Source organism: Oncorhynchus keta, chromosome 18 (genome assembly GCF_023373465.1).
Source record: "Oncorhynchus keta strain PuntledgeMale-10-30-2019 chromosome 18, Oket_V2, whole genome shotgun sequence".
Taxonomy (NCBI): domain Eukaryota; kingdom Metazoa; phylum Chordata; class Actinopteri; order Salmoniformes; family Salmonidae; genus Oncorhynchus; species Oncorhynchus keta.
In genome coordinates, this window is record NC_068438.1 from 3,993,464 (window position 1) to 4,010,806 (window position 17,343).

The window sequence follows — 17,343 nt, forward strand, 5'->3', positions numbered from 1 at the left end:
CCCAGGGACCGGACCATAGTATAACAGCTTACACCTGTACCCTACTACCTTACACAACCCTGTTTACACAATGGGGAGACTGACCCTTAGACACCCAAAAGCCACAACCAATCACACTGGTGTGGTGCTTGCAAAATACCACCGTTCACGCGCATGCTCACGCAATATCAACAGCCACACATACTACAACTGAAACCATCTTGATCAAGTTGGACAATCAGCCCAAATACACTTAGATTTGTTATATTTATATTTTGGCAATTTACATTTGCAACGAAATCACTGCAGTGGTGTAAGAACAAGACCAGTATACAGAAAAATGTGCTCAGTAGCTGATTCAGCATAATATAGAATGGAAAACTTGTTTTATGTGAACAAATGATATTGTATACAGGACAATCAGTGCAAGACAGTACAATAGGGGCACAACGTTACAGTAATATCAGTAGCGTGGGTAGAATCACTGGGGAAGACAAGCCAGAAAAAAAGCCATATTACAACCTATGTGTTGTGATAATCGCATTGTTTGCTGTATAACCTGTTAGTTCAATCAACCAATCAATCAAATGTATTTATAAAGCCCTTCTTACATCAGCTGATGCCACAAAGTGCTGTACAGAAGCCCAGCCTAAAACCCCAAACAGCAAGCAATGCAGGTGTAGAAGCACAGTGGCTAGGAAAAACTCCCTAGAAAGGCCAGAACCTAGGAAGAAACCTAGAGAGGAACGAGGCTATGAGGGGTGGCCAGTCCTCTTCTGGCTGTGCCGGGTGGAGATTATAACAGAACATGGCCAAGATGTTCAAATGTTCATAGATGACGAGCAGGGTCAAATGATAATAATCACAGTGGTTGTGGAGGGGGCAACAGGTTAGCACCTCAGAAGTAAATGTCAGTTGGCTTTTCATAGCCGATCATTCAGAGTATCTCTACCGCTCCTGCTGTCTCTTGAGAGTTGAAAACAGCAGGTCTGGGACAGGTAGCACATCCGGTGAACAGGTCAGGGTTCCATAGCCGCAGGCAGAACAGTTGAAACTGGAGCAGCAGCACGACCAGGTGGACTGGGGACAGCAAGGAGTCATCAGGCCAGGTAGTCCTGAGGCATGGTCCTAAGGCTCAGGTCCTCAGAGAGAAAGAGAGAAAGAAAGAGAGAATTAGAGAGAGAGAATTAGAGAGCATATTTAAATTCACACAGGACACTGGATAAGACAGGAGAAATACTCCAGATATAACACACTGACCCTGGCCCCCCGACACAAACTATAGCGGCATAAATACTGGAGGCTGAGGCAGGAGGGGTCGGGAGACACGGTGGCCCCGTCCGACGATACCCCCAAACAGGGCCACACAGGCAGGATATAACCCCACCCACTTTGCCAAAGCACAGCACCCACACCACTAGAGGGATATTTCCAACCACCAACTTACCATCCTAAGACAAAGCCTAGTATAGCCCACAAAGATATCCCCTACGGCACAACCCAAAGGGGGTTGCCAACCAGGACAGGAAGATCACGTCAGTGACTCAACCCACTCAAGTGACGCACCCCTCCTAGGGACTGCAGCAGTAAGCCAGTGACTCAGCCCCTGTAATAGGGTTTGAGGCAGAGAATCCCAGTGGAAAGAGGGGAACCGGCTAGGGAGAAACAGCAAGTGCAGTTCGTTGTTCCAGTGCCTTTCCGTTCACCTTCACACTCCTGGGCCAGACTACTCTCAATCATAGGACCTACTGAAGAGATGAGTCTTCAATAAAGACTTAAAGGTTGAGACCGAGTCTACGTCTCTCACATGGATAGGCAGACCATTCCATAAAAATGGAGCTCTATAGGAGAAAGCCCTGCCTCCAGCTGTTTGCTTAGAAATTATAGGGACAACAAGGCCTGCGTCTTGTGACCGTAGCGTACGTGTAGGTATGTACGGCAGGACTAAATCGGAAAGATAGGTAGGTAATGCTTATGCCTTGCTACCGTGATATATGTGCCTAGCTACCTGTGATATATAGGCCTAAGGCCAAGACAATAAGGAGACACAGTGGCAGAATAAATTCAACCACAACTTTGTTTCGTCACAAAACCAGAGAGCAACCTCTGTCCACAAAGCATATGACATGTAACAAACAGTTACATTACCTACAGCATAGTCAGGTAAGTTAATGTCTCCGACATTTTCAGACTACTAAACAACTATTAATTTAGAACCGAAGAGTTACTGCAAGTTGCAAGGAAACAGGAGCTGCTTCCACTATTCCAGCACCATTTCAACTTCAATATTTCAACATAATCAAATCACCTACACTTAGTCTAATACAGCGATACCAAAAACAATTTAGTCCAATCAACATAAGCTAAGGTGTTAGAATGGCCAAGTCAAAGTCCAGACCTGAATCCAATCGAGAATCTGTGGAAAGAACTGAAAACTGCTGTTCACAAATGCTCTCCATCCAACCTCACTGAGCTCAAGCTGTTTTGCAAGGAGGAATGGGAAAAAAATTCAGTCTCTCGATGTGCAAAACTGATAGAGACATACCCCAAGCGACTTACAGCTGTAATCGCAGCAAAAGGTGGCGCTACAAAGTATTAACTTAAGGGGGCTGAATAACTTTGCACGCCCAATTTTTCAGTTTTTGATTTGTTAAAAAAGTTTGAAATATCCAATAAATGTCGTTCCACTTCATGATTGTGTCCCACTTGTTGTTGATTCTTCACAAAAAAATACAGTTTTATATCTTTATGTTTGAAGCCTGAAATGTGGCAAAAGGTCGCAAAGTTCAAGGGGGCCGAATACTTTCGCAAGGCACTGTATACACTTATTCAACAAGGGAGGTTATCCTGAATAGGTATCTTGTTTTGTTAGCTTATTAATACTAATTGGGAACACACTGGTTGAATTGACATTGTTTCCACATGAAACCAACGTGGAATAGACGATGACTTGACGTATGTTCCCAGTGGGATTTAGAAAATGCTTTTGTCCAAAGTGACTTACATATGGGTGGCGCCAGCGGGAATCAAATCCACAGCCCTTGGTTTGCAAGTGCATACGTCATGCTATACATTCTGTGTTCTATTTCATTCTGTGGTATAGCCCTGCACTTGGAGGCAGATGACTTCTGGGACTATGAGCATCAGGTGGACCTGGAGGCTTTCAGCACTAACACCTTCTACAGCATCCTACTAAAACACAGTGTGTCTGTCACCGCTAGACTGAGCCAGCTCAGAGGAGAGGTATAACCTTGCAGAAATGGAATAACAATAGTATTATATAATTTTAATGTAACTCTATAGGATTAGATTTTTTCTATATTTTTTTTTATAGATTGAGCAACGTGATCTCACAAACTCACAGCTATTTGACATTTATAGACTGTATGTACATGTATTTCTATAGGTAAGACAAAACCTTGCACCAAACCTCTCACTCTCTCACCTTCCCAAGCCTCAAATATCCCGAACGTGAAGTCCAAGTAAATCGAGACAATGTCATATTGTATAGTCTTCTCATATTGTATGACATATTGGAATGCTTGTGGTTTTTTTGGGTTACACCCGTTTTTCACCATATTCAGGGCCGGTCCTAGCCTTTTTGGGGCCCAAAGCACCTCATGGGCAAAACATTTTAGTGGCCCCACTTTTAAAAGCGGAGAGAAAAAAATGACATTTTAAAATAAGTTTGCTGCAATTCTACAGATTTTTGTCATGGGGTGGAGAGAAGATTTAGGAATTTTATAAAAGATGTTATGCAATTCTACTCATTTTGTTATGGGGCACAGAGAAAAATGTGCAGTTTTATCGCTCATTTCCATCAATTATACACATTTTGCCATAGAGTTGAGATACATTTTTGTAGTTTAAAATAATTTTCTGCAATTCTACAAATTTTTCCATGAGTTATGCCATGTCCTTTATTCCTCGGAGAGAGGGGTTACAGTCAAGGTGTGCCATTATCAACGGCAACCCTGGAGCAATTAGGGTTAAGTGCCTTGCCCATGTGCACATCGGCACATTTTTCACCTTGATGTCTCGGGTATTTGAACTAGCGACATTTGGAGGTCAGGGCCCCAGCGCAAGTGCCCTGCATGCCTGGTTGGTCATTTGACCATGATTAGTACAAGTTTAGATAGCTGGCTAAACTAATTTACCCATCTAGAAATGTTTTGCTGACATGGGTCAATTGAGTGACTGTCAGTGACTGACTTAACAAGAGAAAAACAGATGTATGCTTATGCACAACCAAATTGCACCTTGTGTATTCTGCTTTTATAACGCAACAGTAAGTTGAACATTTATTTTTGGGTCTGGGGCCCCTTAGTGCCATGGTGCCCTAAGCGGTCACTTAACTTGCTTATGCCTGGGGCCGGCTCTGACCGTATTCGCCTTTCCTGTTTGTGGTTAAAGTATCTTAGAGTGGTTAGGATTATTACACTGCTCCGGGGAGCTGGGCCGATAGCGATGTACAGTAATATGAGCAGCGTGGACCCTGCACGTCTTTGTGAACCCTGTTTTGGAGACAGAAACTTGCTATGCTCTACAGTGTTTGTTTGTGTGTGTCTGCAGGTGAAGGACCTGTATCAGGGGGTGATGGACAAGCTGAAGGGGCTCCAGCTGCAGCCGGGCTGGTCTGCAGTTGGGAAGACCAGGGAGGGCTATGAGAGGCTGCGGAGGCAGGTGTGGCGTTGCCCTGACCTGAATCAAATACATGATACGCTGTACAAACACCAAAGGAGCTAATGAAATAGTCCACGAAGTGCAAACATCAAGCTAAATCAAGTGCACCTTGTATTTGACCCAGGTCTCATTGTTTCACGTGCATTGCATTCTATACTAACAGTGTGGTAGGTAAAGACATAAGAGGGCATTGTCATGTGCCACTGTGATCCACTGTTGCCTCCATCTCTCCCACTAAACACCACCAGGTGGAGCAGGAGGTGATCCGACGTAGGTCCCTGGCCCAGCAGCTCAGGCATCTCTTGGACAGTCAGCTCGGGGTCCTGAGGACAGAGCTGATGGCCCAGCAGACGGTGCACAGGACCTTCGGGGCCCATCTCAGGGAGTGTGTGAGGCTACTGGGCCAAGCAGTGGACAACACTGACCACCTTCTCTGGGATGAACACCCACAACAGTAATGTCTGAATCTGTGTCCCTTGTCTCTTCCTGTCATGCCTGTGTGATCTGGGAAGAGCTTTGAACTACAGCTGTTTTTAATTGGCCAGGGGTATTAATGAGAATATTACAGTTTTTCTCAATCCCGTACAAGCATGTCTTGGACCAATGTTGTCATTTTACAAAACAAAGTCCACAAAAACACAGAACTCGGTGGCCTTTTGCAAAACTCAAAACGTAAATACATTCATCAAAACTATAGTATACTGTCAACATTTCTAAATCAATAAATTCATCAAAAGACCACGACTTCCTGCGAAAAGATTAACACAACCATACTTCTCTCGAGTCAAAGCAGACAAAAGAGAAAGTTAGTCTGTCTTTTTAAAAATTCCAGAAGATCAACACATTTTCTTTGTAGTCACTAAATCATGATGGTCAAAATTGGAAGAACAACTTTCCAAAGGTGCATAATTATGGGTCATTACTCTCCTTTTATGCATATTTCACCAAACAATTTTATACGCATAAAATAAAAATTAAAAACAAGCACATTGAGGGCCTCCCGGGTGGCGCAGTGGTCTAAGGCAGTGCACGCTGACCATGTCGCTAGGTGTACTGTGTTTCCTCCGACACATTGGTGCGGCTGGCTTCCAGGTTGGATGCGCACTGTGTTAAGAAGCAGTGCGGCATGGTTGGGTTGTGTTTCGGAGGACGCGTGGCTTTCGACCTTCGTCTCTCCCGGGGAGAGAAAGGGGGTAAGAAAATAAATAGAGTTTTAAAATGGAAGGTCACAATGTTGAAGATGATGACTTAGAAGTAACCCAACTCCATTCTATACATGTCTGCAATATTGTAAAAAAAATCAAAAAAATGTGTCCCTATTGTCTAGATATTTCCCTATATTGTACATGGTATGACACTGATAACGTGATTTAGAATTTAGTAGTATAAAGCAGTAGTATTTACTTATTGACAGAAAGAGTGAACACATTTCTCTTCCGATGAAAATATGTGTTCCTATTCGGTCAACAAAACACTTAGATGACATTTGTATTTAAAGTTCAGCGAAAGTTGGTCTAAGATATGTAAGTCAGGTCCAAAAGGCAAGAAAATAATGAGTTCTGTAAATGTATTTTAAGAATTTGATCATTGCTGTTCTGTTATTGATACGTTTCAAAACAGACGCAAAAATGGCTTGTACATGATTTTTTTTTAAACTAACTCACTTCTCATTGGTCTGTTAAGATCAGGGGTGTCAAGCTTGAATCCTGGAGGGCAGCACAACAAATCAAATCTGGTAAAAGACCATGGTAAAAGACCAAGTCCATATTACGGAAAGAACAGCTCAAATAAGCGACGAGAAACGACAGTCCATCATTACTTTAAGACCTGAATGTCAGTCAATGCGGAAAATGTCAAGAACTTTGAACTGGTTCAAAAACCATCAATCACTATGATGGAACTGGCTCTCATGAGGACCACCACAGGAATGGAAGACCCCGAGTTACCTCTGCTGCAGAGGATAAGTTCATTAGAGTTACCAGCCTCAGAAATTGGAGCCCAAATAAATGCTTCAGAGTTCAAGTAACAGACACATCTCAACATCAACTATTCAGAGGAGACTGCATGAATCAGGCCTTCATGGTCGAATTGCTGCAAAGAAACCACTACTAAAGGACACCAATATGAAGAAGAGACTTGCTTGGGCCAAGAAACACAAGTAATGGACATTAGACCGGTGGAAATTTGTCCAAATTTGAGATGTTTGGTTCCAACCACTGTGTCTTGTGAGACTTGGTAAGGGCTATTTGACAGCGATGTACTGGGCTGTCCGCACCATCCTCTGTAGCGCTTTGCTGTCAAGGGTGGTGAAATTGCCATACCAAGCGGTGATGCAGCCAGTCAAAATGCTCTCGATGGTGCAGCTGTAGACATTTGAGGATTTGAGGGCCCATGCCAAATCTTTTCAGCCTACTAGGGGAAAGAGGAGCTGCCGTGTCCACTTCACGACTGTGTGGGGGTGTGTGGTCCATGTTAAGTCCTTAATGACGTGGACGCCAAGGAACTTGTAGCTCTTGACTTGCTCCACAACAACCCCGTCGATGTGGATGGGGGCATGCTCTCCCCTCTTTCTCCTTTAGTCCACAATCAGCTCCTTGGTCTTACTGACGTTGAGGGAGAGGTTGTTGTCCTGGCACCACACTGCTAAGTCTCTGACCTCCTCCCTGTAGGCTGACTCATCGCCATCGGTGATCAGGCCTACCACCTCTGTGTCGTCAGCAAACTTGATGATGGTGTTTGAGTCATGCGAAGCCATGCAGTTGTGGGAGAACAGGGAGGACAGGAGGGGACTAAGCACACACCCGAGGAGCCCTCGTGTTGAGAGTCAGCGTGGAGGAAAAGTTGTTGCCTACCCTTACCACCAGGGCCTGGCCCGCCAGGAAGCACAGGATCCAGTTGCAGAGGGAGGGGTTCAGTCCCAGGGTCCATAGCTCGGTGATGAGCTTGTTTATCCTTGCCTTCAACAGCAGTTATATTCTGATCAATTAACAACAATGGAGAAATGAAAAACAGCAGGAATACAGCAGCCCTTTAGAACAGGAGCTCTACAGCCAAGTTAGATAGACCTTGCTATGCTTTGTGATGAGAGCTTTGTGGTACACAGTTAGAACCTTGAGTTTTCCCAATGCCTGACAATGTTACCTGACCAGAAATAAACTCTGTGCCCTATGATCGTTAATACAGTGTTGTTCAGAGGGTGGCGTCACTGGCATCCGAGATGGCAGAGCAGGTGTCAGGGGAGTGCCAACGACAGGGAGCTTGGGCGACCCTGGGAGAGGGCACAGGGGCGAAACTTCTGTGTCCCGACACTGGCTCCGTCCTTAGCAAGGAGGACATCATAGGTGAGACCTCTTACCATACTGCACCAGGCTTGAAACCCGAATGCTTAATCATTAAATAACAGATACAGTATCTTACAGTACAGGCACACAACTGCAATAAACAGTCATTCTGGAATCTATTATCTGTCCCTGCTAAATTTGAGAAGTTCAGAGAAATACATATTTTATATGAATGAAGGTAAACACAATAGTAGTTACACACAGGAGTCACCCTGATTTGTGTTGCGTTCACGCCAAAGCTGTAGCAAGTGAAAGGACACCACCTTGTGGTAGAAAGATGTTATGTTTTTGTCAATGGGACAATATACATATAATGTAAATCAGCCTATGTTCCAGTCAGATGAATTTTGCTTCATAGACACATTGGCTGTGGTAAGAGACTTAAGTCAGATTTACTGAAATATTGTTATAACGTTTGACATATTGCTTCCTATGAGGTGGATCTAATTATTTTCCAACTTAATTTCTTCCAGCCCCTGACGGGTCAGTGCGTGCCTGTGGAGCGGTCCAAACAGACTCTGTCACAGGTCTCATACTACCGAAACCCCACACCCACATGCTCCTGGCCAGCGGGCACAGTATGCCAGTGCCCCCTGACTTCTTCCTCCACCCTCAGACTGGCAGACTGCTGCCCGTAGCTGGCAACGTGGGCTATGACCCAGCCAGCTCTATCCTAGTCTTCACAACAGACTCATGTACAGGTGAGTCAAGAGCGCTGTGTGGTAACCACAACTAGAGATCGATAGTACATGCATTACGACTTTTGTAATGCACTTTAACTTTGTAAGTTTACGTACAAAACACATACAAACAATTCACTCTTTCACTTTTTAAAGGAATAGTAATGATTTAGATTCACTCAAATCCAAATGTATGATTTAGATAAGGTTGTAGATACTTAAAAATGTCCTGCTCCTTGTTATCAGGGGATATGAGAAAGTGGGAGTTTCCCCTCCTGCCGTTTGTGCCATACCCCCTCTCCCGTCATTCAGCCCAGCCCGTGACCACCCAACTGAGAGGCCTCCGCCCTGGACAAAGACTGCTGCTAGGGAGACCCATGTGTGACCCTGACACAGGCGTCCTGGTGCCCATTTTAGCTGTGACCATCCACCCTCAGACTGGGCTGGTGTACCCCCTGGGAGGTGTGCATGTGTGCCCCCTCACCCGACTGCCCCAGCCCATCCAGGTGGGCTCTCCCATGTTGGACCCCATGACAGGAAATGTGGTGCTGATTGCCGGAGTCAGTCTAGATCCAATAACAGGTCAGTACTGCCTGGGCGAACAAATTACCCCCATAAATACTGTAGTATTACTATATTTATATACTATTCACTGTAGTGTTTTACAGGCTTTACTAAAGTGTTTTTGCGGTCACCTTATAGGCCTACTGCCCTGAACAGGCAGTTAACCCACTGTTCCTAGGCCGTCATTGAAAATAAGAATTTGTTCTTGACTGACTTGCCTTGTAAAATAAAGGTAAAATTATAAAAAATAATAATAATTAGCGTATGGATTGGTTGCGCATTGGTGTCTAGTTGTAGGTTAGTTTTCTAGTGAAATTGTTGACGAGCAAATCGAGTCTGAGTCAAGACCAAGAGAAAAGAAGGGGGACAAGGGGTCTGAGATAGAGTCAAGACCGCGACCAGAAAAATCCAATTCAAGACCATGATTGTAATTTTGTCAAATCACCAGCATAATAAGAGTTCAAAATGCCCAGTATGGATTTATAAAATAATGATTATAATAATATAAAAATCATTATAATTTATAGTTATTCTCAATGATTTTCTGATTGAATCTTTTCAGTTTTTGTTGGAAATCAGGATTTTTCTTTGCTGGTCTCTGGGGATATGAAACTAGCTAGCGAAGTCAGCCATTGGCTAGGCCATCAGAAGTTTGATAAAGGCATCTACCATTCAACTTTACAAAAACGTATAGAATCTTCTGCCTTCTTGAAGGCCAACAAGTCACTGAGCAGTAGCGAGCAGTAGTTTTCCTATGGTCCGGCTAGCTAGCTTTTGTTGCCGGCTAGTTGGCAGAGGCTGCAGCAGGTGTTATCAAAGTGGATGTTGTTGCTCATTTGTTAGCTTCTCCTTTTTCAAGAATAACTTTCAAAAATAAGTTCATTTTCAATTATCATCATCATCTGGTGAGTGGGACTATGTTTTTTTATTGCAGCGTACTTGCTGTAGTTAGCCATCTCTATGAAAATAACTTGTGTGTGAAAAATTGTTGCATTTAACGTAGAACTGACAGTACTTTAGCAACATGAAATTGTTTTAAAATCTGTTCATATACACCCCCAGGAAGAATATGATACTGAAAAAAAAAAAAGCTGACAAGCGACCAATTTCGTCATTTTCACATTTTCATAAATTCTTAGAATGTTTGGGAATTACGTATACTAAGGCATTTGTGAAAATGTTATAGCAATCAATATAGAGTGAGAAAGCGGCTATGGGTTTGGACAATTTATAGACACTGCAGTGGATAGTGATTTACATTTGTGGATTGGGGATTTACATTTGCGAATACATTTGGTATGATGTTGATCCCATACACCTCACTCTGACCATTTTTACTCGCCGGAGCAGAGCTGGTTAGGCTGTTTACATTTTATCTACAGCGTACTTGACTAACTCACTTTTTTTGCCCTAATGTTTACTGACACTGGTCATATTCAGCAGTTGTTGCATGTTTGTAAAATTCATCAGTTGTTCTGCGCTCTGGCACAGTCAGAAGAGAGTGCTCTGAAATCGGAGTAGATCGCCAGAGTGAATTTGCGAACGCAAGACATATACTAACTGTATAACAGTTGTTCAAGTTATTGCAAGCTAACCAGATGATGCCTGCATCTCTAGCTGTGTATAGCCACCGAAAAACAATATGATATGAGGGGAAAAAGTCAGTCACTCACCCACTCCTCCAATGGCAGGACATGACATCCTTCTAGCACAGGCCTGGGCAATTATTTTCCATGGAGGGCCACATTAGAAAATATTTTTTTGCCATTGCAGGCCAGAATCTTATTACAAAATCAAATCAAATTTTATTGGTCAAATACACATGGTTAGCAGATGTTAATACAAGTGCAGCGAAATGCTTGTGCTTCTAGTTCCGATCATGCAGTAATATCTAGTAATCTAACAATTTCACAACAACTACATTTTGCACACAAGTGTAAAGGAATGAATAAGAATATGTACATATAAATATATGGATGAGCGATGGCCGAATGGCATAGGCAAGATGCAGTAGATAATGTAGAGTACAGTATAACCATATGAGATAAGTAATGTAGGGTATGTAAACATTATATAAAGTGACTAGTGATACATTTATTACATCCAATTTGTAATTATTAAAGTGGCTAGAGATTTGAGTCAGTATGTTGGCAACAGCCACTCAATGTTAGTGATGGCTGTTTAACAGTCTGATGGCCTTGAGATAGAAGCTGTTTTTCAGTCTCTCGGTCCCAGCTTTGATGCACCTGTACTGACCTCTCCTTCTGGATGATAGCGGGGTGAACAGGCAGTGTCTCGGGTGGTTGTTGTCCTTGATTAACTTTTTGGCCTTCCTGTGACATTGGGTGGTGTAGGTGTCCTGGAGAGCAGGTAGTTTGCCCTGGTGATGCGTTGTGCAGACCTCACTACCCTCTGGAGAGCCTTCCGGTTGTGGGCGGAGCAGTTGTCGTCCCAGGCGGTGATACAGCCCGACAGGATGCTCTCAATTGTGCATCTGTAAAAGTTAGTGAGTGTTTTTGGTGACAAGCTGAAATTCTTCAGCCTCCTGAGGTTGAAGAGACGCTGTTGCGCCTTCTTCACCACACTGTCTGTGTGGGTGGACCATTTCAGTTTGTCTGTGATGTGTACGCCGAGGTACTTACAACTCCTCCCAATCTGCAGACAGTTCTGTACAGTATGCACGAAGCAAGGATTTTAAAGTTTGATGAAAACGTTCCAAAGCTCCCTGCCTCTGGGCATGGAACGCAGTAGACTTGTGTTTAGCTGTTTGAGAACCTGAGCAAATAAATGAGAGGTAAAGTTAGACCCCAGATCTGACTGGATGATTTTTGGAATCCCAAATGTTGAAATAAATCGAATTGACGCTTTAAATACTGATTTTGAAGTTATGGTACGCAAGGAAAAAGCTGCCGGATATCTGGTTACTTGACACATAACAGTTAATAAGTAGCTATGACCTGACTTGGACCTTGGTAAAGGCCCAACACAATCGCTAATAAGATGCTCAAAAGGTTGCCCTACGGCTGGTATTGGATACAAAGGTGCTGGCTTTACAACCTGGTTTGGCTTGCTTGTGCGCTGACACGTATCACAAGTTTTAATAAACTGAAAAACATCCCGCTTTAAACGTGGCCAGAAAAAAATAACGAAGTATGCGATCATAAGTTTTACCGAACACCCATATGACCTGCCACATCACCATGTGAAGTTTGCAACACTTTATTTGGCAAAGTAGTAGGAATGTCACGGTTTACTTCTGTTGAAGGAAAGGCGGACCAAAATGTGGCGTGATTTGTGTTCATCTTGATATTTAATTAAAGTACTGAACACTGAATAGAAAAACAATAAACGAATAACGACCGTGAAGCTAAACGAGAACTGTGATGACACAAGCAATCAACATAGACAATCACCCACAAACAAACAGTGCAACCCAGGCTACCTAAGTATGATTCTGAATCAGAGACAACTCATGACACCTGCCTCTGATTGAGAACCATACTAGGCTGAAACATAGAAATACCCAAATCATAGAAAAACAAACAGACTGCCCACCCAACTCACGCTCTGACCATACTCAATAATGACAAAACAAAGGAAATAAAGGGCAGAAGGTGACAAGGAACAACTATTTGAAAGACTGGTTCTCCTAGACCCTGATCATAGTGTGGAACCCATTTCCTGACCAACAGCCCAACAAGAAGAAAATAACACTGAGCACTATTCCTCACCACTGAATCAGGAACAACTTTATTAAACAGATCAGCTAAGTTAGTATCGGCCTTTTGCTCAGCCATCAATGAATCTCTAGAACTAGTCAACTGTTCTGTCTGTAGTTTGACTGGCAACTCAAGACTTTCTGGCTTACTCTTACTCTGAAACATTTTGGTTGCCATCTACCAGGGACACTACACCATCTGAAATAAAGGCTGAAAAATCACAGTGGGAAGACTGAGAATCAAACTCAACGAGTGGCTGAAAAAGCTCACCCTGGTGGTCAGAGGCTGCAACAGGACTTGCCATCACAGCAGGTTTAACTTGACCTGACCTTTTTTGATTTAAGCAGAGGACAATCTTTCTTCCAATGCCCTTCAACTAAACAGTAGCGACAGGTATTAGCATTAACCGGTGCTTTAAGTCCTCCAGACCCAAACTTCTGCTGAGGTCTTTGGAAAGAAGCCCCAGAAAAAGGTGACCTACTATTCCTAGGAGTAAAGTTATTTTATGGTACATGTCAAATGTCAAAATGGCTTTTATTTGTTAGCCTGTACTCATCTGCAAGGATTGCTGCATCACTTGGAGACTTAATTTTACGTTCATTCATGTATGTAGCAACCTGGTCAGACACAGAATTTTCGAACTGTTCTAACCCAATCAAATTAGACAGACCCTCAAAAGTACTGTGAGCGGACCAACTAATTGGGTGTCACCCTAAAGCGGGAAGGTGGAATATGTTCTCAATGTTCTCTCCAATATTGGCCCAACCAAAACATCCCCTCCAACAAAAGAGTTGGCAATCTGAACTAAACTAACCCAAGTTAACTACAAAACAATAATCAAATAAGCCAAATTACAAATAAACAAACATATCAATAATAAGACAAAGACAATCTAGACAAAACCTTAACCAACTATAACAAAATGTTAGAGTAAACTAAAATGCTAAAGTAAGACTAGAATACAATTAACTTTAACCTGTTATGGCTGCATCCCTTTGTTCTCAATTTCCGCCTGAAGACATACCCTAATCTAACTGCCTGTAGCTCAGCACCAGAGGCAAGGATATGCATATTCTTGGTATCATTTGAATGGAAACATTCTGAAGTTTGTGGAAATGTTAATTGAATGTAGGAGAATATAACACAGTAGATATGGTGGAAGAAAAGAGAAAGAGCATACGTTTTCTGTTTTTTATTGTTGTAGTATCTTTCACATGTACTAGAATAGCCACACAGTCAGATAGGATGCTGGAGATAATGTTGATGGATAACACAAGAGGGCAACTGTAGGTGTGCAGAGTTTCAGACTGATAACTTCAGGAATGGGTGAGCTACATGACATTTAGCATGAAGTCAACCAGGTGTCCCACACAAGTTGCCCAAATGTACCCAAGTGGCCGAATTGGTGAAATGACCTATAACTATATACAGCAGTGCAAATAACTATATACAACACATCAAAAAGTAATTCTAACACACACACACACACACACACACACACACACACACACACACACACACACACACACACACACACATATATATATATATATATATATATATATATATATATATATATATACACACACACATCCAAACAAACCACACACACACACACACACACACACACACACACACAAACTACACGTTTCATTGCAAAAATGTTTTTATTTTTTTGTATATAATATATATATTTTTATATTTCATAAAACGGCATTAGCACTTACCTGTCCAGAAGTACGTCCTGTCCTTGCAGAAACAGCTCCTCAGTTCGTTTGAATCATAACACTCCAAGATTCCTCAAACAAAAAAATCTGTCTCACTTTCACTTTTACTTTAGAGTTTGACTTCGCTTTACATGATGTATATGCCAGGATATCTTCAATGAAATCGTTGAAACTACAACTTTCCGAAATACAGCTCCTTGTAAAAAGCCTTACAGCAACTGCTCTGATCGTCAAGGCGAAAATGGAGTTCCCTGCGCGTGCCATTACAACCAAGGAATTGTGGTCCAACCCCAAACCATTGCATACTGGCGTTTACCTCAGCTCATTGGCTATCTACCCAGCTAGATTTCAAGAAGATCAGTGGTCATTAGGCAGAAATATAGTCAATCAATGAAGCTTCGCTAAAATTATTGATGCGTCAGGTAGTCATTTATCGTTGTCTTCAAATCAGCTCACTTCGGTCAATTCTCCCAGCAAAAAAAAAACAATAATGTTTGACTGTGTTGCAAAAATCCAGAGGAATGCACTGAAACCCACCATGACTAGATAAACTATTGTTTACAGGGGCGAATCACGCCGAATGCTATGTAAAGAATTGATAGAGATGGAATTCACGGCACAAATAGTTTACAAAATGTTTAGATTAAGGCTATAAAAATTGATTTTATCAAAGAAAACGGCACTTCATTTGATCAATGTGATACTCAGGAAGAGAGATAAGAGCAAGATATCAGAATGTAAGTCATAATTTTACCTTCAGATGTGAATGTCTAAAAACTGTCATGGCGGAAAATGTTTCTGTTCTTGATTGCTCTTCTCAAACAAAAGCATGGGATTTGTTCTCTGTAATAGCTAAATTGGAAAAGGTAGTTTGATTACCAAGATTCTAATCTTTTGAAGGGTGTGAAACACTTGCATTTTCAAGAATGTTTAATGTTACGAAATTGTATTTTTTGTTGTCATTCTGAAATTTCCCCTGATGCTGGTCCCTGTACGGGTATCGCAGCCATAACAGGTTTTTAACTTACAGATGAGCCCCCACTTGTCACAGGCCGGCTCATTGTGGCAAAAATGAGGGGACGCGAACAACAGGTATAGGCCAATTTAAAAATTTCTGGTTGGGGAAGGTTTTAATAGTTACCGTGGGTACAATAATCTTGAAGCGTGGAATCAGATTGGTCAGACCAGCGTTGAACAGACCTGAGTACGGGCGATTCATGTTTTAGTTTTTGTCTATAGGCTGGGATGGAGTCATGGAGTCATGGTCAGATTTGCCAAAAGGAGGGCTTTGTATGCATCATGGAAGTTAGAGTAACAATGATCTAGAATTTTGCCAGGCCAGGTCGCACATTCGGTATGCTGATAAAATTTAGTGAGCCTTGTTTTCAGATTAGCCTTGTTAAAATCCGCAGCTACAATAAATGCAGCCTCAGGATATGTGGTTTCACAAGAGGAAGAAGAGAGTATTTATTAGAGAAGAGAAAGTGTTAAGAAAGTATTAGAGAACAGTGTTAGAAGAGAAGTGTTAGAGAGAAGTATAAAGAAAGTATTAGAAAGAAGTGTAGATAGAGAAGAGAAAGTATTAGAAAGTGTTAGAAGAAAGAGAAAGAGTGTCGAAGAAGAAGAAGAAGTGTATTATTCAAAGAAGAAAATCAAAGAAGAAAGAAAGAAGTATTTATTGGAAGAAGAAGAGGAAGTGTTTATTTGGAAGAAAGTGTTAGCAGAGAAGTGTTAAGCGGAAGAAAGTGTTTGTTGGAGAAGAAAAGAGAAAGTGTTTGGTGGAGAAGAAAGTGTGCAGAGAGAAAGTGTTAGAGAAGAGTGTTAGAAGTGTTAGAGAGAATGTGTGAGAATGTGAGAAAGTCTGAAAGAAGAGAAAGTGCGTCAGAAGAGAAAGTGTTAGATAGTTATTAGAAGAAAGTATGTTAGAGAAGTGTTTATTCGCTGTATTTAGTAGGAAAGTGTTTATTCGGGAAGAAAAGAAAAAAATCGTGTATTGAAGAGAGTGTTTATTTGGAAGAGGGTGTTTGTTGGAGAAAGTGTTTGTTGAAGAGAAGTATGTGTTAGAGAAGTGTTTGTTAGAAGAGAAGAGAAGTGTAAATGTTAGAAGTCATTAGAAGAAGAAAGTGTGGTGGAAGAAAGTGTATTAGAGAGAAGTTGTTATTAGAAGAGAGAAATCAATAGAAAGTATTTGTTAGAGAGAGAAAAGAAAAAGAAATGTTATGTCTGAGAAGAGAAAAAGAAAGAAGTGTTCGCTGAGAAGAGAGAGTATTAGAAATGTTTATGTTAGAAGAAAGTATTTATTGATGTTTGTTGGAAGAAAGTGTTTGTTAGGAGAGAGTGTGAGAGAAAGTGTTTGTCGAGAGAGAAAGTGTTTGTTGGAGAAGAGAAGAGAGAGAAGAGAGGAGTGTTGAGATGAAGAAGAGAAGTGTTTGTTGGAGAGAAGTGTTAGAAGAAAGAGTGGTAGAGAGAAGAGAGTGTTGGAGAGAAGAAAGTGTAGAAGGGAAAGTGTGTCGAAAGAAATATTAGAAAGTATTAGAAAGCGTGTTAGAAGATAGTGTTAGAAGGAAAGTGTTATTGAAGAAGAAAGAAAGTGTTTATTAGAGAGAAAGAGTGTTTATTGGAGAAGTAAGTGTTGTTGGAAGAAAGTGTT

The 17,343-nt window shown here is 41.8% G+C and overlaps 1 protein-coding gene and 1 long non-coding RNA gene across 4 annotated transcripts in view; one reads left to right on the forward strand and one right to left on the reverse strand.

The window, feature by feature from the left end:
* The window catches only part of si:dkey-103g5.4 (uncharacterized), a 221,465-nt gene that overhangs the window by 154,123 nt on the left and 49,999 nt on the right, over positions 1-17,343 (forward strand). For 2 of the 3 annotated variants that reach the window (XM_052467196.1, XM_035791504.2), the window contains exons 5-10: positions 3,083-3,222; positions 4,552-4,662; positions 4,911-5,116; positions 7,846-8,003; positions 8,477-8,704; positions 8,930-9,265. In XM_052467196.1, the coding sequence (XP_052323156.1) occupies positions 3,083-3,222; positions 4,552-4,662; positions 4,911-5,116; positions 7,846-8,003; positions 8,477-8,704; positions 8,930-9,265 (1,179 nt within the window). Of the gene's footprint in view, positions 1-2,558; positions 3,223-4,551; positions 4,663-4,910; positions 5,117-7,845; positions 8,004-8,476; positions 8,705-8,929; positions 9,266-17,343 lie in introns of all 3 variants that reach the window. The other variant, XM_052467197.1, reaches the window with a different exon arrangement.
* Positions 349-14,952, reverse strand: LOC127908597 (uncharacterized). The gene is made up of 2 exons (XR_008067658.1): positions 14,694-14,952; positions 349-1,121 (listed from the first exon to the last, which is right to left on the reverse strand). It is a non-coding gene; the product is annotated as an uncharacterized LOC127908597 (long non-coding RNA).